Consider the following 22,134-nt stretch of genomic DNA (forward strand, 5'->3'; position numbering starts at 1 on the left):
TCTTTTTTTCAGACCCACTTCGGTAGCTTCGCTTCATTTTTCAACCGTCTGTAGCCTCCAGCTTAGCGCATGCTGAGCTATTTGTTTACAAACACGGCGCAGATGCGCAGTAGGACAATGGAATAGTCCAATGTAGTGGGGACCGGGGGGTGTTTCTCATCATGAATTAAACAATCGGATAGCATTTTAGCGCATCAATGTTTAGAGATATAATTAACTGGTGAAAAGTAAGACAACAAATCGTAACCATGAGTTTATGAGGCGTTTTAGGGGGCCCTTGGTAGCTTGGGGCCCAAGGCAATTGCCCACCTTTGCCTAATGGTAAGTCCGCCTCTGAGTGTTGGTTGAAATAAACAAATATTTTACCGATTTCAATGTGAAAATATGTGAAAGTATTAATTTTTAAATGGAGTCTTTTTTTTTTAGCGCGAGCTGTTTCTGGGGAAAAATGTCTTAATTAGTTTTTAAAAGTTAGATATCTTTTATTGTTTTTTATTAAGTTGTATTGCTAGTCGGATGTGCACCAAGTAGTAGGCACACTGATACATTTCTGCTGAATTTATTAGTTTATTAGTATTTTTGTGTCCAGCACACAGCCTCCATTGTCTTAGACAAAATATATAACCCATGCATGTAATCCTGAGCTACAGTATAGCCTACAGCTAACATATACTCCTCATACCCCTCTGTTCCTTCATTCATGTCTGCAATAAAATTGATAAACATAACATGTTCTGCATAAAACAAGAGAAACGTCTCGATGAGATGGCAAACCTAAAACACAACAACTGAACAGCCAATATTTGATCATCTCCAGGCCAACCATTTCAGAGTTCTGTTGAGCCATATCCGGTTAATTAACGAATGACTGAATGGATTGCAATTTATGGGTTTTAATTGACTATCTTTTCCCTTTATCCTCCCATAAATGTAATAGAAAACAAATGTTTGAACCCTTTTAAGGGTATTTGAAGGGATTAGTTTGTTGGGCTCGTTCAAACAGGCTTTTCACAATAAGAAGAACCTTTAAGAAACAGTCCTCTGAGAGCTGAAGGAAGGAAAACACAAACCACCCATGTGGGACTTGACATGTAACCTTCTGATTGCAAAGCCTTTTTTTGTACCAAGTGAGCTTTCAGCTTCATCCTGAGTTGAATGAGTCCCAAACAGAAAATAATCAGATTTAGTGAGCCAGCTAACTTGATGGGCATTTGGGATATTTTTTCAATCACTAAACATAATCTGCAGTAACCTTAATCTGCATAACCTTAAGAACATATCAAGGGTTAAAGGACTTATGTGTCAACAGGATTTGGAAAAACTTGTCCATGCTTTCATCTTCAGTAGACTTGACTACTGTAACGGGGTCTTTACAGGTCTCCCTAAAAAATCAATCAGACAGCGCTGCTGCTCGGGTCCTCACTAAGACCAAGAGACTGGATCACATCACTCCAGTTCTGAAGTCTTCACACTGGCTTCCTGTGCCTCAAAGAATTGATTTCAAAGTACTTTTGCTAGTTTATGAATCACTCAATGGTATAGGACCAAAATACATTTCTGATCTTCTACTACACTCTGACCCCCCAAGACCTCTCAGGTCATCTGGGACAGGTCTACTCTCTGTCCCCAGAGTCAGAACTAAACAGGGTGAAGCAGCTTTCAGTTTCTATGCTCCTCATATCTGGTACAAACTCCCAGAAACCTTCGGATCTGCTGCTACTCTCGGTTCTTTTAAATCACGGTTGAAGACCTTTCTTTTTGATGTTGCCAAGTTAGAATCCAACCTGGGCAGCCACGCTAACGAATGTGCCCTAGTACATGTGGCGCAGGCTCGAACAGATTTCTGTGGATCATCTGCATGCTTTCTGTTAAAATCGGCATATAGATTATATTATTAATAAAGCGTCAAACCCCTCAAAATATATTTCCACGTCACTGGTGCGAGAAAATGTAATAAACTGTACCCACTGGTTTTTGATGATTTTTTTGCTCTTGGCCCTCACCGAGCCTGAGTCAGTATTTTCCCCAAAATGACTTTCTACACATCATAAATTCATCATTCTGTTAACACACAACAAGCATGTCCATTTCTGATCCAAATTGTTGGAGGAAATGACATTTTATTTTGAAGGTGCTCATTTTGCACTGGTGGTTCCAACTTTGCGCACTTCAGGGACCCCGCTGAGCGCGTTAAACTGTACACATAGAAACAAGACTACATGCTGTCATGTAATGCGGAAAAGTGCCAATCTTTTACTTTGAACAATTCTCTATCATTTATGTTTATAATCTTGACTTGGAGTCGTCTGAATAGTTTAGTCCCGCTGATGTAATCCCTGATTTGGGATCAGTGCTGTTTTTATAATGCGGTGATGTGTTTGTTGACGTCTGAGCTGACAGGAACAGAAGGATGCGGCTTAGGACAACATGGGAGACAGGCAGGCCTCGCAGCGAGGTTATTTTTAGTGGCAGTACTTAAGTGCTCATTTGTGAAATGAGACTATAAATTCACCAGCTTCTCTCTCTCTCTCTCTCTCTCTCTCTCTCTGCAGTCTTTAATATTATAGCTCGCACAGGTGAGGCAGTTTATAATTGAAAGTGGTGAGCGTGCATGGGAAATGTAAAACCCATGTTCTTGTAAAAAGTAGGTTTAATAGTTGATCTCTGGAAAATATTCAGAATGCATGCCAACAACCAAGGACACACACACACACACACACACACATACCTTCATCACATCAAACCCCAGCTCTCCTAAATATAATAGCCTATCATTTTGCTGCCATCTGCTGTCCATTCCTTTTTTTATTATTATTCTGGTGTTAAAAAAAAGCAATAAAATAAAGACACGCATGACCACAGAGGAAATTAGTTCAGCCGTTTATTTGCAGTTTTATTAGAATGTGTTTACAGTTCGGGCATATGATCCCCCTTAGGAAATGAAAGTCTAAAAAAAAAAAGAACATTAGAAAACGTTAGAAAATAAGTCTGACATATAGGCTACCGAGCTACTCTGTATGGTCATTGCTTTGGTCACTGTGCTGCCATTTCTGGGCAGCACAGCAATGCAAACAAATGGGCAGGGCACGCTAAGCAATTCATTTCACTTCGTTGGGTTGTGTACAAATGATTGACTTCACTTAAAGCATCAATCTTGAGATAGTTATGGGCTGGTAACAAACATCCGTAACAGTCTGCATCTGCAAATGCCGCCATAAGGAATCAACGTAACCTTTAAATAATATGAATCCGCTCTGTGTTATGAAGATGATGTGAAGTCACTTTGTAGCTTTTCTTCCTAATGGCTTATCTAGAGCAAAAACCTGAGTCAAAAAAGACAATTTCATAGAAAAATAACATCTCACAATATCCATTCAGCCTGGCTGTTTTTTGTTAGAACATAATTTGTATAAATAGAGAAAAACAAAATGATGGGCCTGTTTGCCATCTTAGATGCAACACTGAGCTCCTGCAGAGGTGATTAGGAATCAGGATTATTCTTGTGGATTTACAGTAAGGGCCTTTTTTGGCATGACTGAAAAAACTAAACGTCCTCAGAGCAATGGTTTTCACAGTAAGAAAAATCCATGGTTAGGATAAAGTGGTTTATGTTACCAAGGCAACTGTACGTGGCACGATGGGCACAGCACACTCTAGAATCTAGATAGTGTTTTTGTTCTGATCCCCGATATTAACAGTACTTGAAATATGCACACCGACTGCATATTTTGGGCATCTTTTGCTGATCTTTGAAGTAGGGTACAACATAGAGTATCCTAATTCACACTCAAGCAGCATATTACAAAACATTCATTTATGAATAGGACAATATAGTTGTTAGTCTGTGTTTATATTTTTGAGCCGTCACAAAAGCTATATACCAATTTTTCACAAAAAAATCATCACACAATAAATAAAGTGACTAAATAGCTGTTTTATGTAATATATAGGTTTACTGCATATATATTCATATATAGTATATACTTATCATGATCAGATCAGGGCTTGGCTCCAGTTAGTATAGTATTTACAATAGGTTCTGTCATTTATTTCTCTACAAATAGTTACAGAATATAGATTTCACACCTGCTGTTAAAAGGGATTTGCATTATCACAATCCAAATATTCAGTTATATGGAACAACATTACAAGTCGAGGCGAGTGTCCACATGAGACAAAGAGGATATTGTACAAACGTGTAACACTGTTTCCTCTCCGGCCAGATCAATGAGGTGCAGTGCAGTGGGAACGCATGGCTGATAGTCAGGACAGTTGCATTTTTATTGCTCATATCTTCATGAGGTATACATACAAGTATGTCTATACAGTCTTTGTACAGTAGGGCGGTACTTTACAGAGGATTCTTCTGCTAAAGTAGCGCAAAGACAGAGATGCCGAGGGGTGACTGAGAGATATGAAGTAGGTTAAACCAAGGTGTCTGAAAATACCTTGTTGTCCTGGATCTTCTATGACTGACGTCAGGGGAGAAGTGGAACATAGTGAGGGCACCGGTGCCTCAGAAAAACACATATAACTTGACCATGTCGGTGTCATTCACACGTTGTGATATTGACATTTAACATCAGCCAGAGGTCCGCTCTAAAAAGGCACAAAGAATATGACTTCATACTGTAGATATCGAAGTGACTGAGAGAAGATGTTGGTAGTGTGGGTAGCTGCGGAAAAACAAGTCGAGGTCTAACAGTGTGAGACTGACAGAATCTGATCCTGTGTCGTACAGCTGCTGCACGCTCTACTTCCAGTTAAAAGTCACGAGACAGCGCTTCTCCCTTCTCCCTGCCCTGTCCGCCTCCCGGGGCGCCTGTTCCCCTCCACGACCTGAGCAAGCCTCTGCTGGCTGGGTGTGAGCCAAGGGCCCGGGAGCACCTTTCCCCTGGGCCCGCCAGCTTCTGTGGCGGCCAGAGAGAGGCCTGAGATGCTGGCAGCTGACGCGCTGTTGTCAGAATCACTGCCTCCTGACTCCAACTCATCATCGTCCAGCTGCTCTGCGGACAGTTCGGAGGCGAGGAAGGAGAAGTGCTTTCTCTGTGACGCCGGATGTGTCGCAGCAGCGCTGCGTAAAGGCCTCTCGACACGCCAGCTTTGTGCACCGTCGTCTTTCTGACCCTCATTCAGCCCCGGCTCTCTACTGCTTCTCCCGTCATCCCCCCACGGCCTCTCCTGATCCCAGTACGCTGCTGCCATGTCCTGGTTTTCATCATACATCAACTCCCAGTTTTGTTTGGGTGTGGGTAGCTTTTGTTTAGGGCTTGGCATGGGTAAGAAAACATCATCATCACTCTCCTCTACTTCCTCCACCTTTTGCTCAACAGCAGGCAACTCATGCTCTTCCTCCTTCTCCTCAGGCTCTTTACCCTCTGCCTTCCTCACCCTCTCCTCACTTTGACTTTCTCTGCTTTTGCTCCTCCCTCTCTCCCTCTCCCATTTCTCTCCCCTCACTGTCCCTCTTTCTGTGTCACTATCCTCATAACTCCTGAGGGCATCTCTGGGTAAACTCTGGGACTCCTTCTTTCTCCTCCTCCTCCTCCTCCTCCTCCTCTTGTCCCTGGCTTCCCGAGATGTCTCTTCCCGCTCAGAGATAGCGCTTTGTAAAGCCGGGTGTCCTCCTCCCTCTGAGCCCCGTCTTCTTCTGCTCTTTCCTGTCCCTTTCTCCATCTCACGTCCATTTAAAGATCTGCTTCTCCTCTTCTGCTTGGAGCTGTGCCCCTTCCGCCCGGTGGAGTCTACTGCAGCCAAACCCTGCTCCTCGGGGTGATGCAGGAGGGAGGGGGGGGCGATTCTCTGCTCACGGCCTGGACACACATTACATGGAGAGAGTGGGGACGGAGAGAGGAGGATAAAACAGTCTGAATAGGCCGGTAAAAGAGAGGAAAAGCAAAATCTCTGGCAGAGAGCATTATGTAATCTGTTATTAAGTTTTAGGTTTTTTTGTCAGTGCATTTGGTCAGCTTGTGTAACAACAACTGCTTTTCCATTTTAGTGCAACCTTCAGATAAGCCTTCATGTGAAATACGGCACACATCTTATCAGAATGCTCCATAACATTGTCATCGTACATTCTTTTTGGTAAATGATTCAGGTTGATTACAAATTGTGAAGCCGGTGCAGCCTGTTCAGAGGTAGGTTTGAGGGAAACCACTTAAGTTGATAAAATAAGATGATCTTATAAGGAGGTCCAACCCACAGGCTGTGATGTATCACAGGATGTTTCACTATGAGTGAAGACAGCAGTGGTGACTGAGTAGAGGAATGTACAGTAGAGAGACAGAAAATGGGAGAACTAACAGGAACCATTACCAACCGCGTATTCTCTGTCCGTCCAATGACATAGAAGCAAGGCTCGCCTAGCTTGGAGTTGGTCATACATAGAGACAAACTGGAGAGCTCCACTGAGAGAGAGAGAGAGAAAAGGAGAAGAAAAGAAAGGAGAGGAATGTTTTGGGGGGGAAAGGAAAACCAAGAGGCCAAATCCAGAGGGAAAATGTGGTGTGGGAATGTTAAAAGCAAAAAAAGAGAGGATCAGATGGGTTAAAAGGTGGAAAACCCCACATAAGAAAAAGAAAGAGTAAAAAGGTAAAAGTATGTTAGTTAGAATCAGTCCCACAGGTAAAGAATAGGAAACACACCCAAGACAAATGCATCAAATGCAAAAGACACAAGGTTCCAACTTTTTGAATGTCTTGAATTTGAATTCCGTGCTTAGAATTTTCCTTGTTTTCACAAGGTAACATCCCAGAAATATCCTCCCACCGTGTCTCACCATAGTCAGGCACATAGCCGTTTCCTCTCTTGAGGACCAGGTGGATGCGGTGGCCCCCTCTGCGGATCTGCTCCACCGCCTGGCTGTGGGTCATCCCTGCTGTACTGTCCCCATTGATCTCCACAAGCTGATCACTCACCTGCAGCCCCCCCCCCCCCCAAACACACAAACACAACGCCCACGGCGTTAAATATCATATGTAATATCTCATACAAATAAAGGAATATTCTGTAATATAAACCTTTTGGGATTGCTCTGTCGTTGACGGAAATTCCGCCGGGTGTCACTCTTTTCGGCCGGATGTCCACATTTGAGTAACTTGTCATACTGATATTTGTGAAATCCATAAAATAACAAACTTTTCTCTTTACAAACAGTAACAGAAGATGGGAATCATTTTAAAAACGTTGTAGCTATCTATGACTGTTTGGTTGCTAACGTTAGCTGAAAACACCATTCAACTGACAGCCTTTGTTGTTTTTGATGTTAACTTGTAGCTAAGCTATCAATCATTTCAAAAACACTGTAGCTATCTATGGTTGTTTGGTTGCTAACAATAGCTCAAAATACCATTCAACTGACAGTCTTTGTTGTGTTTGCAGCTAACTTGTAGCTAAGCTATCAGTCATTTCAAAAACCCTGTAGCTATCTATGGTTGTTTGGTTGCTAACATTAGCTCAAAATACCATTCAACTGACAGCCGTTGTTGTGTTTGATGCTAACTTGTACCCAGCAGTGAACCAACTTGGTTAAGTAGGTCCATTTTTACTGTATTGACATTAGGCTCTCGTTAGCATCTTGTAGGCTACTTGTTGCTAAGTGACGCATCGAGGACGAGGAGTGAGAGTAACTAAGATCCAGCAGACATTTTCACTTATCACAGCAGGAAATGTACAATGGCTTTGTCCCCGTGTCTCAGTAATCCATGACAATGTGGTGTGGGATTGCTCACTTATGCTGCCAAGTCACTGTCAATTAAATCAACCACACAGTCCAGATGAAGAAGATCAGTTGAGTTTTAAGTGTTAAATCCAATAAATAATTCCTAAAGATGTCTTTATTTTAAAACTGTAACTTTTATTGTTGCTACTAAATATGTACTGTTATTGAGAAAAGCTTTTTTTTCAGGGATTTTAAGAGTCTTGCTTTAATACTGTTTACCAAAAGCGTGGCTTGTTTGCAAATTGAAAAAATATATTGTAATCACATTTTTAAGTAACGCAACATTAAAAATACAAAACAGGAACATCTTTTTTGTATCATTAGAAGTATATCCTGTTATTAATCAGCCCCATCTTCCTCAAATGTCTGTTGGGAGATTTGCTGTGTATTATTCAAAGGTGACATGTGTGCACATGCTCACATACATCAGTGCAAATAACAATTATACAATTGCGATGGTTACACTTTCTGGATATATACATGTTACAGTAAACAGACACACCTGCATTTTTAGGCTCCGGGAGGCTGGCCCCCCCTCCATCAGTCCCAGGACATAAAGACCCATGTTGTACTCGCTGCCCCCTCTAAGGCTGAATCCGAAGCCTGAGTGGCCACGGTCCAGGTCTACACTGTAATACCTGGAGTCACGCTGGGAGACGAGTGCAGAGAGAGCACAGAGGGAGGACTGAGCATCATCACGGCAGAGAATATTACTCACAGACAGTGGATAAGGTAAGAACTACAGCAAAGGTCCAGTCAACAAAGTGATCATGAGGAACATGATATTAATCACGGTGCTCGCCTCACCTTTGGACGCAACTTCTGACCCTTTCTGCCTCTGTTAGCGGGGTCATACTCAGTGGTTTCTGAAAGGCTTGAAGAATCTGAAAAATATGATTCAAATGTGGTTGTAAGTCAAGAACCAGGTTGTATATGTGTGTATAAGTGTGTGTTTCCTGGATACTATTGTCAGTGCTTACAGGTGCTAGGTCGGGGGACAATGGTGAGGCGCAGAGTGTTTCCCGCTCGACGAAGGATCTGAGCAAGTTCCCGATGAGGCAGAGTCACCACCGAGCGTCCCTCTACTGCCTCTAACCGGTCTCCAGGCCGAATCTGACCACTCTTGGCCGCCGGGCTGCCTCGACGTACCGTCACAAACCGGTGAGGGAGAAGTGAAGCAGCTAAAAAGAGGACAGAAAACATCCGTTAACTTCAGTTACTACTACCTTAAACGACTTGTTGCTTGAGTTAGTTGTTAGTTCACACTCAAATAAAGTTGCAGCTGGAACACAGAGTTCCAAAACTTTCCTTTTAACTGAGTAGTGTGGGGTAACAAGTTGGGTCAAATGCAGATCAGTTTAAAAGCAAGAAGATTTATTTCCCCGGTGCGTTAGCCAGAATTCTTAAAACAAGCCTTAATTAAGATTTGGATCATTTTTGGCAGGGTTTACTTAATAAAGAACTTGCCTCAGAAGCCTTCCTTTACACCTCCCCCACTGTCTCCTTGAAACACTCTCCTCTCCTCCTTCATCTTCCCATCTATCAACCTATCTCTCCATCCGCTGACACACCAGTTCAAGTTTCACTGTTCAATGATTTGTCGTCCTGACAAGAAAAAAACTGTGATGGCACACAAGCTTCTCCAGCTATATTTTTCTGTCCCAAATCCGTCATACTGCATAACAGACTGTAGATAATTACACTTTGGTTTATACAGTGATTCTCATGCTCAGCCCGTCTAAGATCCACAAACTTGCGGTCTGTCTGCATTAGCATGCCTCTAGCATACAAAACACACACACATAAACACACACACACAGAAACAGCAATATTTAGTATTTAGTTCATTTTGCTGGTCTTTCTGCTCTGGCCATCATCTCCCAGCCTGCTACACTGCCACATATCTATTATCTATCTATAATAGATATTATGAGCTATTATACACAGGAGAGTGTTCCTGTCTTTTTGTTCAGTTAAACTGACCTCTGAGTTGAAGTGAGCGTACAATGTGAGGAGGAACAATTAGCTGCATGCATCAGGAACTCCTTATCTCTCTGTACACAGTAATCATTCACAATTAAGCTCCACTCTGGTCAGAGTCTGGAGTTGATGAGAAAAACATTGCGCGGCCAAAAAATACATTTGCTTCCATTAATCTCCTGCACCAAACTAAAAAGCTTCTTACGGTTCTTAGCTGGACAGTGTGTCTCTGTCTGTGAAGACTTCTAATTCTAGCTTCTGTTCCTGGTTCTGTATCTTAGTAAACTCTACATTGCTCTCTCCCTGAACCCTCTATGAGGGTATGCTGGGCTTTGGTGACAGCTGGCCCCTCTAGAGTCTTGCCAGTGGCCTTATGTAACCCATCAGGCAGCATAAACATTTTGAGACTCCCATTCAGCTGAGGTAAATAATCACATTCCCAGTCTACATCCCTCCAGGATCTCCAATCTGGGCCTAATCTGGGTGACCCAGGCAGGAACGGCAATCAGGTCAAATCAAAGCCAAGGCAGCTTTGCAAATAGTCTTCTTATCATGCATAATACATCAGTCGGCAAACACATGAATACACATGCAACACCCATGCTCACACACATACTACACAGTGACTCAGAGCGATTGGGACAGATGTATATCGCCACACACACGCAGGCACGTATGCACGCACGCACACACACACTCACACAAACACGCACACACACACACATCCAAATGGACTGCTTTGTATCATAGTGTCTTTTCCTCTGGTTCTCCATGTTCTCCTGTCCAGAGTAATCCCACTGCAGTGTACCCAGCAGCCAGCCAGCCAGCCAGCCAGCCTCTGTCGCTCTGCCCTGATCACCGCTCAGCTCAGGAGTGGGAGCAGCCCCCCTCCCCGCCATCGTAAAATCCCCCTCTGCAGCCCAGATGCATTAGCCGGTGCAGACATCCCCACAGCAGCCTGCACATGTCCAGTACATGCCCGAGAGCGGGGAGAGCACCACTGTTGATCTTTAGCAGAATCGTTCATACAAGTAGTGTGTGTGTGTGCAGGGGAGTTAATGCTGACAGCACAGCTGATACTGTCCGTTAAATCCATTCATTTTTCTGCCTATGTAGCTCACTAATGGCTCCAATACAAAGACCATTACCACATCAAGTTGTGTGCTGCTTTAAGCCTGGTTGGGCTAAAGATATTTTAAATTCCCTTACATCCGTTGTTGTTGTTGCTGCTGTAATCATCATCCAGTATAACTGTAAAACAATAACCACAATACATATAGCCACAGCATCAGTTTCACCAATTCTCTGACGTCTAGAAGATGTGAGCCTGTGGGATGTAACTTTCATACTGACAAAGTCAACATCTGACGGAGCAAACTTTAGCGTGCAACACAGAATTGTAACCTTTAGCTCATGCACACAGCTGAATGTGACACACTGCACCAAACCAGTACCCTCCCATTTTCTTTTTAGTTAACATGAAACGAGAAGTGGAACAAATAATTACGTTTGGACTCCTTCACAGTTTTCAAAGCAGACTGTAGTCTCTCCAGCATGGTTCTTTGATTAGCATGCGCCGGAAACAAACAAAAAATGAAATCCTCAATTCCTTGCCAGGCAGCTTGGAGGTGTTGAGATTCACATGTAACGGTCAGCAGGAGCTGAAACACAGGTTGGCTGTCCCCTCTGTTGCTTCTCTGGGAGGGAAATGTTCAGTGTGGCATTTCTCTTGAGCATTCAGAGAGCAATGGAGAGATTGGTGGGAGGCGGAGGGAGGGAGGGAGGGAGGGAGAGATGGATAGAGAGAGAAGGGGAGAGTTTTAATCTTTTGAAAAACCAGACTGGACGCTTTTACTGCAGAGTAAAGGGGTGAGAGAGAGAGAGAGAGAAAGGGAAAGAGTGGGTGTGAGCGATGGAGAGAAAGACTGAAGTGGAGGAGAGCGACGGGAAGAGGAAATAGAGGATAAAGGCAGATATGCAGAGAGTGGTCCTCTCTGTTCTTTCTGTGAAAATAAAGTGGAGGTGTTGATGAGGGAGGGTGTCTGTGCTGCAGAGACATGTGCACCCACAACATGAAAACATAGCATGAAACATAACTGTGTTTGCTTGGCTCATGAAGCAAAATGAACTGCATCAAACCGGAATAGAGGGCAGCAAATGCAACACATAGGAAGAGAACGGGGGGGGGGGGGGATCACCATGGGGATGTTGCGGTTAACCGGCGACACTACACTAAAGGCTAATCAGAGCAGGATGTGCTCACTTGACAGACAGAACATAAACAAGCCTCAATGTCCTATCAGGTCAGAGTGGATCGAGAAAACTGAGAAATTGTATTCATAGAGCATGACTAAAAATACTTGTAAATAATCTGTCTACTTCTTAAAGGAGTATTTTGACATTTGGGGAAATGCACTTATTTGCTTAATTGCTGAGAGTTTGATGAGAAGATGAATACCACTCTCCTGATATACATAATCTACAACTATCAAACATCTCATGGGTAGGGCATTTGCATTTAGCATTTCAAGCAAATATACACTTGGGTTATAATTTTTTCTGCTAGCTAACCAAAAGTGAACTCCATGATAAACCACTCTGTGACAAATAGTGGATGCCAAAACTGATTTTCTTCAACAATACAATCAACCTGGGGGAAAAATAGGTTTCTAAGAAAAGGGTTGATGATGCATCGTGACTCATCTGGTGGCATATAGCCATGGTGACCACCATTTAATCTGCTATTACCTAATGGTGCATCTGTCCACAACGACATTCAAATTAAACCTGTTTCACTGGGCGGTTCTACTGGGCCAAAAAAGTTCAACTAATGCTGCGTAATGCCATGCACGTCTACTTCAGATCATCGGATGAAAAGACCTACAGTTTTGCAAAACACATGTACTATATTTAAAGCTTGATACACACGTTGCATACTATGTTTTGTCACTATATGTAGTTGACTCTCACCTTTGCCATTCTCCACATCCTGAGAGGCAATGACGAACCCAAAGCCCTCTCCTGGCTTTCTCCTCAGCTCCACATCAAACCCTCTGAGCGGCCAAGTTCGGACCCCACCCTGCCTCTCCAGACCGGAGTCAGGAACTGGGACGCCGCCCGCCTCGTCCTCAAGGCCCGTGTTGATCCAGTCTTTGGGTTCCATGGTCAGGGTCACTGGAATCGACTCCAAAAAACTGGTGCTCTGGATCAGAGAGGAGCGCTTCAGGGCTGGGGAGGCAGGGTTGCTGACGGAGCTGCGGGGCTTAGGCAGTGGTTCTGGGCACAAGGAGGAGATGTCTGAACCAACAGGTGGAGGAGGGGGGTGGAGTAGAGGCGGGGGGAGTCTCCGGGTGGAGCCGGGGGAGATGGTCGAGTGATAGATGCCTGATAATGAGACAGAAAATAACTGTGAAATGAATTTAGCCACAGGGAACACTTGACTAAAGTCACTGACTCCACAACGAACGTGAATCTTTTACCTCCTCGGTAAATCAACAAGATGACTTCTGCCTGTTTGGTGTGTTCCTGGAGAACTGTCTGAACCTGTTAACAAACACATCCATAAATTGTTACTAATTTTGAAATTCTATGGGTACATTTGACACCTTTTGAGGTGGTGTTCATCTCTCATTTTGATTGATATGCATGTTTTTAGTAACATGGAGGTAGGGAGATGACATTTTATAAAGGTACAATTTGTTGAAATAAAAAAAAAAGGTTCCCTATGTTGTTAGAACACACTACACACAGGTCTGAAATACACACATGATCAGGTCCTATAAATGTACTGTAGAAATGGACAGATGTCAGAGCGAGGGGGCTATGAGTGCTTGACGGGTTCGGGGCCTTGCTCAAGAGCACCTAGGCAGTGCCCAGGAGCGGAACTGGCACTAGTCCACACTCCGTACTTTGGTCTGTACGGGGACTTGAACCTGCAACGCTCCCAACACAACTCCTTCACAGAGTGAGCTACTTCCACCCCAAATATATGAAATAAATGAATGATTTTACTCAAAATGTTGAGTATTTTCCAGACTTTCCTCTTGTTTACATTTTTTGTGAAATACTGTATAATTTGATCTCTTGAGGCCACCAGAGAAGAGAAACTCATGCACCCCATGGTAAGGGGAGGCAAGCAGAAATTGATGCATATTAAGCAAAAAAAAGTCAGGAACCCCTGTTTCAACCCATCAACTATGAATTGTGTTTAGTTTTCATTACTTCTTCTCCCATTTGGTCCTAATACCTGGGTAAAACTAAGACTCTGGACATCTGCTCCGTTGATTTTGACAATAGCATCCCCTGGCTGCAGGAAGTTGCACTGCTTCCTGTCCCAGACTCTTTTCACTATAGTCAGTCGGCCTCCTGGACCGCCAGCCGCCACGCTGAAGCCAAGTCCTCGGTCTCCTTCGGTCTTGCCCAAGGCCACTGGCACCAGCTCCCCTCCGCTCAAACTGCCGACTGCACTGCCCACACTCATTGCCCCAGGAGAGGACATGCTGCTGTGGCTTGCAGTGGGGCTGGTGTTGCCATGGAAACCGTTAAAGCCACGGTAATGGCGTGGGCTGTCAGGGGCGGGAGGAGGTCTGAGATGCGAGGTCTGCGGTCTGAAGAGGCGGGAGTGAGCGCTGTGGGGCCCGCCGGGGGAGGACGAGGGCCTCCTCGGTGACTGAGGCAGGGGCAGCCGGGACCCCGAGAGGGTGCAGGTGGACAGGTCACTCTCAGACGACTTGGATGGGCCGTAACAGTGAGGATGAGGGGGCGTTGAGAGGGAGTTATTGTTGTGATTACGGATAACTGATGCCCTGATGAGAAAGAAAAAATGTGTCAAAATCCAAAGTAAACACAGTCCGTTTGACACATATTCAGAAATGTTTAGGACTGCAACTAAGGATGTTATTTATTTTAGTCAGCCAATTACTTTCTTGATCCATCTTTTAGTCTATAAAATGCCAAAACAATTCAAACAGGCTTATCACAATTTTCTAAAGGTCAATGGGACGCCTTCAAATTGTTTGTTTGTCCAACCAAAACCAAAAGATGATACATTGACTATCATACATGGCCAAAAAAATGGCACCAAATCCACACATTTGAGAAGCTGTAACTAACATTTGGCATTTTTGCTTGAAAACGATGACTCAATGATAAATGGAAGAACTTGTAACATGCAATGCATTCTAATGGTGTTGTATCGCCTGTCACTGCAGCCTGTATAGCAAACAGTTATACACTATATATACACAACATTCATTTCTTCTCATTATTTGGACAGCACAAACCCCTCACTTATTACTGGATTTAATCTAATTCCTCATTGGTTCTTTTTCCTACAGCCTGTCTTAAACTGAAGTTGAAATTCCAGGCAAATTTCAAACTATTCAACACTACTTTCAATCACTGCAATCAAACTACTAATTGTTTTAATGAATCACTTTAAAAAGGGAATTTCAAATTTCAGATGAATGCAGCTTTAAAGCACAATCTCCGCAGGAACTTCCTTTGTGACATACGTGTGTGCGTCTGTTACCTGTGGGAACCAATGGCAGAAACAACTTCACTGTCACTCTGGCTGGCGAGCGTTGGGTCGAACGACTGCAGCCGGGCTAAACTTCTCAGTGAACGAGGAGGACGCACGGGCGGGGGAGAGGTAGCGTTGCTCATACTGGAGCGTCTGTACGAGAACGGCTGTCTGGTTGTGAACGACATAGCATTTCCATTAGCGTCCAGGGTCGGCCCTGGTTCCGTGTACCTCCCGTCAATGTGGAGCCCATTGTAGTCAAAGTGCTGGGTGCTGGGAGTGGGTGTCGGGAGACGAGGTAGTTGGTGCAGAGGCCGCGGCTGGGTGGTGGTGGGTGGTAGGATGGGTTCCCCGCTATCCAGTAGCCTTGGCGGGGGCTGCTTGGGACAACCGTCAGGGTTGTAGAGCATGGGATACCCTCTTCTAACCTCTACATCCACAGCGTGGCCCACAGGCACAGACTTGAGCATCTCTACCACCTCTTTGTGAGACACCCCCAACACACAGAAGTCATTGATGTACACCATGATGTCCGCTAATAAAGCACAAAAGACAACACATCAGACAGCATTGTAATACTGGGCATTTTGAATTGTCCGCAGCTAAATTACACACCTTTGTACTTTTGACAGTATGTGTTACTGCTTCATCTTTTTTGACCATTTTTACATGCTTGAGCGTGCGAATAAGTGTAGTTCGTGAATGAAACATTGGCTGTGTGTTTTGCGTGGGTGTGGACTAATCCAACCAACTAATCCCTCTAACCCTATTAACAGATATGAACTAGATCAGCCCCTGCTGAGACAGCTTGTGCTGTTGCTTCCTAGAATGGTAATATTTGCCTGTATGGACGTGTGTGTGTGTGTGTGTGTGTGTGTGTGTGTGGATGAGCACCGTTGCATATGCATGTGTTAGGATAGCTTTATTATAGTGTGCTAGCCCTGAGGATTAAGGACTGATTGTGCTATACACTTGCTGTGCGAGATCAGATAATTCCCGAGGTATAATCCCAAGGAGTGGAGACAGAAACTAGATAGATGTTAAAACGCCGCCGACTAAAGTAATTTTTTTTTTCTGTCTGTCTTTTTGCAAGATTTCAGCAATTACGGTTCCAGCTCTCAGTCTGCAGATATGTCTTGTACTATTACAAATATACACAAGTATTTGTGTCTGAGAATGTGTCCCCTCCTTGCTCTAGTCGATATCACATCACACATCCTTTTTACAATTCCCTTTCTCATGCAGTAATCATGCCTGGTTTATTGTATGCTTACCTGTCTTGAGTGCTGAGGGACCACTTGCAGTCACACTGTAGACCTGGAGGAACTCTCTTGGCCTGCTGCCCCCGACGATATTGAAACCAAACCCCCTGGAGCCCTTGGTCAAGTGTGTGTGCACAGGGAAACCCCTGAGCTCCCCGGGCTGGTCCGTGAACCCTGGTAGTCACGGAAAATAAAACAGTGACAGAAAGACAGAGACAGAGGATGAGATAATGATGCTGCTTACCTCCAAGGAAAAGTTGTAAAAGTCTTCAAGGCAGCAAGGATCAACACAAAAAATACCAAGTGATATCAGATGAAGAGAGGCGTTATGAGCGAGGGAAAAGAGAGGGATTCAGACCACTGCAAAAGAATCGCCAGATGGCTTTTAATAAGAAAAATACTTAAATAAATAGACACGCAAACCAAAGTGTTTGGTGAAAAGACTGCATTAAAAGCAGAATCCATTACAGACACATAATCCATTCCATTGACACAACACAGCACTGCAATCTGGGTCTTTATTCCCCCTCAATTTGCATAAAAAAAACGTTGCTTCAGATTTGAGTTTCACTCCCATTTTGGCCTTTGTTTGGGAAGGAGCAGCAATGATTTTTGCATAAATTAAAGCTAAATTATGACAGTGTTAGTTTGGACTCCATGTACAAGATTTTACAGTAAAAGTGACCATAATATAGATGATATCACCGTCTGCTGGTGGGAGATGTGCACTGCACTTCACTAGGACAAGCTGGAATCCCAGGACTACAACAGATGGGTCCCTCACAGTTTGCAATCAGCTGTGTCAGACAGACATCAAAAAGTAGATTATATCCTTGTTTTTTGAACAGCAAAACATGTGACCAAATTATGAAATTACGTTGCCAGTCACATGCCATCCACGTGTCCACCCTGCCAGCCACAGCAGAAAGTCTGTCTCTTTGCCAGCAGCTCCGAGCTTCAGGCCTTAATCACTTACACGTCTCCGTTCAACTAAAAAGCTCATTCCATCTCATTTGACTGGAGCAAGCTGGCTCAGTCCGCTGCTTCAGTTCATAACAAATATGTAGCTTCGTCAAGGCTGTTCAACAGTTAAATGTGCCGCAAATGTTGCTGTACGGTAATTACATCCATAGAGAGACAGAGAGATGGGAAAGAAACAAAGAAAGAGGCTCACATTCATTTTTGTAGACAGTCTCCCTGCTTGAGGCTCGAGGACTCTGCCACTTGGTCCTGTTTGGGTTGTGACTTGGAGAGACAAAGCAAAAGAAAAGATTCCCTATTCAGAAAAATAACAGTATTTAATATAATATGACAACATTGTAATTTGACACAATAAGAACAGAGATGCCTGCAATTGGTATATTTAGCATAGCAACTTTGCTGTATTCAGAGCATGTTTAAAGCAATGGTTTAACATTTTGGTAAATACTAATATGCACTTGTTTGCAGAGAGTTAGATGAGAGGATGGATACTACTGTCATATCTATCGTTCAATATGAAAAGAAAAGGTAGTTCAGCTATGTATTAACACTTGAAAGAGGGATTAAGCTGCACGGTTAAAAAGAATCTGCCTACCAGCACCTTTAAAGCTCACTGAGTGACTGAACTGCAAAAACAAAAAATTGTGGGGTTAGCGATTACTTTAGCCTATGGTTAGGAGCTAACGGGCTGGAAATCGGGTTGAGGTTGCACATCAGAGAATAGGCCTATGTCACGCAACAACTGAAGACCGGAAGAACGTCTCTGAGTGGAGATCCGGTACCCTGGAAATCCAGAGTTTACGCAAGAGAAGAATTTGAATTTGCTCAGCAAGTTACTCTGGCATCGAGTAATGCTGCTCATTAACTATGCCTTTGTAGCCGAGCGGCACCAATCACATCGGTGTATCTGACATAGGTGGGCCAGAGGCGATCTGCACCAATCACATCGGTGTATCTGATAAAGGGGGGCCAGAGGTGAGTTAAACAGATGACAACCAGTCAGCGAATCGTATGGGGCTCTGGATACGTCACCCCATGTGTTGTTGTGATTGGTTGTGGTGTTATCCAATTGCGTGCAGTGAGATTTTCAAATGCACTCTTGGTACCGCCCCTCAAGATGGTCAACTTTCATAAGTCAGTGCCAGACCCATAATCTTTTGGATTTGGGTCTGGATTTCCATGCTATGGATACGGCTCTTCTGGTTAGCTTTTTACAATAGTGAAGCCCGATAGATACTGCTGAACCGAGTATCTTCGCAACCTGCCTGAAGTCACCTACAACGGTGTGGTTCGGATTGTAAATGAACACTCTCGAAGTAATAAACATTTTGAAATCGGCAAAAAAAGTCAAACTGTACAAGACCGTGTCCAGAAACTATCATAGACTTCAATGGTAGAAGCTAGCTCTAGCTGTTCGCGGCTGATTGGTCCAGAGTTGGACCAATCAGAGACATTGCTGTTACGCTTAGGAGTATGGGTAGTGTAGTTTTTCTCCCTAAGATCGCAAAGAAAACTTGTTTTTCCTAAAACAAGGTTGATTTCATTTGACTTTTTTCACTTTAGTTTTTGTATGTATTAAACAAACAAATGTAATGTGAAAAATCAATCAATTGATAAAGCAATCAATAAATGTTGTTCCTTCAGACACAGACAGACTAGCTGTTTCCCCTAACCATCTTCTAGCATTAGCTTCATATTTAGTAAAACTCATATTTCATAAAACTGCAGGAAAGTGAATGGCCTTGTTGAGCTAATTTCACAGAATGTTAAACTATTCTTTTAAATGCTAGGGTTGGATGTTTTTCTTTGCGTCATTGGGCAAATATTCCATTACACATAATAATGTTTTAGAATATAATAGAACATATATAGAATATTGCTGTCTTTTTTACAGAAAGTCGCCAGATTTGTCGAGAAAAAGTCGCGAAGGGGGTCTAAGAAGTCGCTAAATCTAGGAACACAGTCGCTGGGTTGGCAACACTGTTTTCATGGAGACAGACGCAGTGTGCACAAAGGGGAGGGGCTGTGTGTGCTTGTGCGTGTGCGTGTGTGTGTGTGTGTGTGTGTGTGTGTGTGTGTGTGTAGAGTGACAGAGAGAAAGAGGAGAGCAAGGAAATGAATTGCAGCTGAACGATGTGTGTTTAAAATAGCATTTAAATAAATAAATAATACTAATGACAAATGTGCAGTGGGCCGGTGTTGATTGTGTAGCGTCCCAAATTAACCTACGTGTGGGAAACACTGCTATGTAATTTAAAAGGGCTTTTCAGGCCCACAATGTTGCAAAAAAAAATTGTCATAAAATTGCAACTATATAACTGCTTTAGGATTGTGGTGTCTGAGCCATGCTGGATTATGTGTTGATAGGAATCCTCTTGACACTGTTTCTTGATTATTAAAAGGTTTATTCAGATCAAAGAATTCAGCATCAATACAAGCTCTGCAGAAGCTAGGAGAGTGTCTCTGCCGATGTAACACTCTGGCTCCCAGCTTCTTCATCATGGTCTATATTGGGGGTCTATAAGCCTTCCACATCTGGTTTACCTCCGAGACCCCTTCCTCTAAGATAAGCAACCTTTAGATCATTACATTTCATGGCTGCATTTCACTATCTTATTGACTTTGGGGGTGTTAAGATAATACAAGATCACACCACGATTGTGATGAAGCGCGTACTTATGCCCGTGCTCGTCTTGTAATTTCACATTTTTTTCCCAGAAAGCCGCCCACCCTGGCTTTAAATGTTGGTTGTGAAGAACAGGCAGATACTCACTCTATGTAGTGAGACTCGCCGGGGTCACTGAAAGCCTGCTCCCAGTGATCAGGCATCACACCCCTCACCCTGGCTCCACTTCTGCTGCCGATGATGCCGTTCTCCATGGCACGAGCCTCCCCGCTGCTGGAGGCCCGGGGCCGCCCTGGGGACCGATGGCTAGCAGGGACGCTGCTGTTGACACCTGCGGAGCCTCCTGGGATTGTATCGACAAGAAAGAGTTTTAAAACAAAAAAATCTAAATTGAACAGTTATATATTATTTAACAGTTGCAGGAGGGGGAAAAGTTCTGCAATCTGTAACAAGCTGACGCGGGCAGTTCCATGTCAGGCAAAAAAAAAGACCTGAGGTCAGCATCTCAAGCCGGCTCTGTCCTCTCTCCGAGGAGGCAGAGTGTGTGACCATGCATGCCATACCACCAGCAGAAGAAAAAAACAAGCATGTTGTTTTTGTTGCCTAGCCGTCCTTGTAGCTGTCCTTCAGCTGTGCGCTCCAGCATAGATCGGAGAGGCGTAGGACATGACACGGGGTGTCCTGAGTCCCGCTGTAAACTCATCCACCCACACAGTATCACTTCAGAAGACGACTCGGCAGAGGTCAGCGTTTTGGATGGATCTCTCAAACTCTATCCTGGATTTTTTCCCCCACTACATTTATTTGACTGCTATAGTTTTCTTCCCACTTTGGAGAAATTACACCAAAACAACAAGCCATAACCTTTTACCCTTTTGGCTTGTGATAACGTTTTAAAAAAAGACTAATTGGGGGCCCCTTGTCACATTTCAGATGCATTTTTAATAGTACCATCAAAGGCTCAAAGAAATCAAATTAATTAATATGTCACAAAAAGGCAAAGATTTCTTTGGAGTTCAGAACTTTCTTCTTTCCAATTCCACAAATCATCTCACCACCCCTCACAACCCCATGTTGGGAACCGCTGGACTTAACTACCCACCCGTCACCAACAAGGGACTTTTTTTTTTTACTTTTGCTACTTTAAGTGCATTTATCAGATAATACTTCTGCACTTTGACCAGAGTAGGATTTTGAATGGGGGCCTTTTCACATGTAATGGAACATCTTACCATTGTTGTATCTGTACTTTTACTTAAACAACGGACTTGGATACTTCCTCCACCACTGGTGAGTAATCAGACTTTTAAGCCTTCGAAGATAATATGTCTGGTACGGTGAGTCATCCATCGCAAAAAAATGTTTCCGCCTCATGAGAGGAGAAAAATCTATAACAGCCATGTGTTGGCTAACACTTCTGTGTCTTTGTCACCTCGCTGTGTGCACACTGGCCTGTCTGCTCACCTCATGCTTGCTCCATCTAAGGCAGCCTGGCCTTCCTTTGGAAGTGATCCAGCAATCGATGAGGCCACAGCCCCACTGAGATTGTAGAGCATACTAATCGTGCTAAAGATTGATTAACTTGGGTATCAGCGACTGGAGCTATAGATGGAGGGACAATGCAGTATTTAGCTGCAGGCTGTTGTGCTGGGTTTTAGGGATATGTTTTCTGCTGTAAATATGTCTGAAATATGTCTTTTTTTAAAGTCCCAATGATGTAATAGTCCACTTTACATGTGTGAACTTGCCCACACATGCAGTCACGTAGACACGGATAGGTTTGGCACCACTTGCCTGACAGCCCCGAGTCGTCCTCGCTGTTTTCGCCGTCCTCTGCAGGCTTCTCGAGGTTGCTGAGCGATTTGCTGCGTGTGCGGAAGTTTCTGAGCAGGTTGCGGTGTTCCTGGTAGGTGATGGGGGGGCTCTCTGCGCTGACGTGAACGGGCCGAGGTGTGCCGTAGTAATTCCCTGAGACAGAGAAGGACAGGGGAAAGGCATCCTGAGAAATGGAATTGCATTGAACATGTTTCCTGTGTTAATT

The 22,134-nt window shown here is 43.8% G+C and overlaps 1 protein-coding gene across 4 annotated transcripts in view; it reads right to left on the reverse strand.

Annotated features, from left to right (window-relative positions):
- Positions 1-4,497: 4,497 nt before the first annotated feature.
- LOC117947005 (membrane-associated guanylate kinase, WW and PDZ domain-containing protein 2) overlaps positions 4,498-22,134 on the reverse strand; it is a 36,435-nt gene continuing 18,798 nt past the window's right edge. For 2 of the 4 annotated variants that reach the window (XM_034875539.1, XM_034875538.1), the window contains exons 5-17: positions 21,888-22,061; positions 20,241-20,436; positions 17,661-17,731; positions 16,499-16,660; positions 15,234-15,759; positions 13,950-14,508; positions 13,183-13,246; positions 12,674-13,087; positions 8,704-8,904; positions 8,531-8,607; positions 8,226-8,372; positions 6,782-6,920; positions 4,498-5,813 (exon numbers count right to left, since the gene is read on the reverse strand). In XM_034875539.1, the coding sequence (XP_034731430.1) occupies positions 4,771-5,813; positions 6,782-6,920; positions 8,226-8,372; positions 8,531-8,607; positions 8,704-8,904; positions 12,674-13,087; positions 13,183-13,246; positions 13,950-14,508; positions 15,234-15,759; positions 16,499-16,660; positions 17,661-17,731; positions 20,241-20,436; positions 21,888-22,061 (3,773 nt within the window). In that variant the 3' untranslated portion in view covers positions 4,498-4,770. Of the gene's footprint in view, positions 5,814-6,306; positions 6,411-6,781; positions 6,921-8,225; positions 8,373-8,530; positions 8,608-8,703; positions 8,905-12,673; positions 13,088-13,182; positions 13,247-13,949; positions 14,509-15,233; positions 15,760-16,498; positions 16,661-17,660; positions 17,732-20,240; positions 20,437-21,887; positions 22,062-22,134 lie in introns of all 4 variants that reach the window. The other 2 variants (XM_034875540.1, XM_034875541.1) reach the window with 2 other exon arrangements.

This window comes from Etheostoma cragini, chromosome 7, assembly GCF_013103735.1.
Source record: "Etheostoma cragini isolate CJK2018 chromosome 7, CSU_Ecrag_1.0, whole genome shotgun sequence".
Lineage (NCBI taxonomy): Eukaryota > Metazoa > Chordata > Actinopteri > Perciformes > Percidae > Etheostoma > Etheostoma cragini.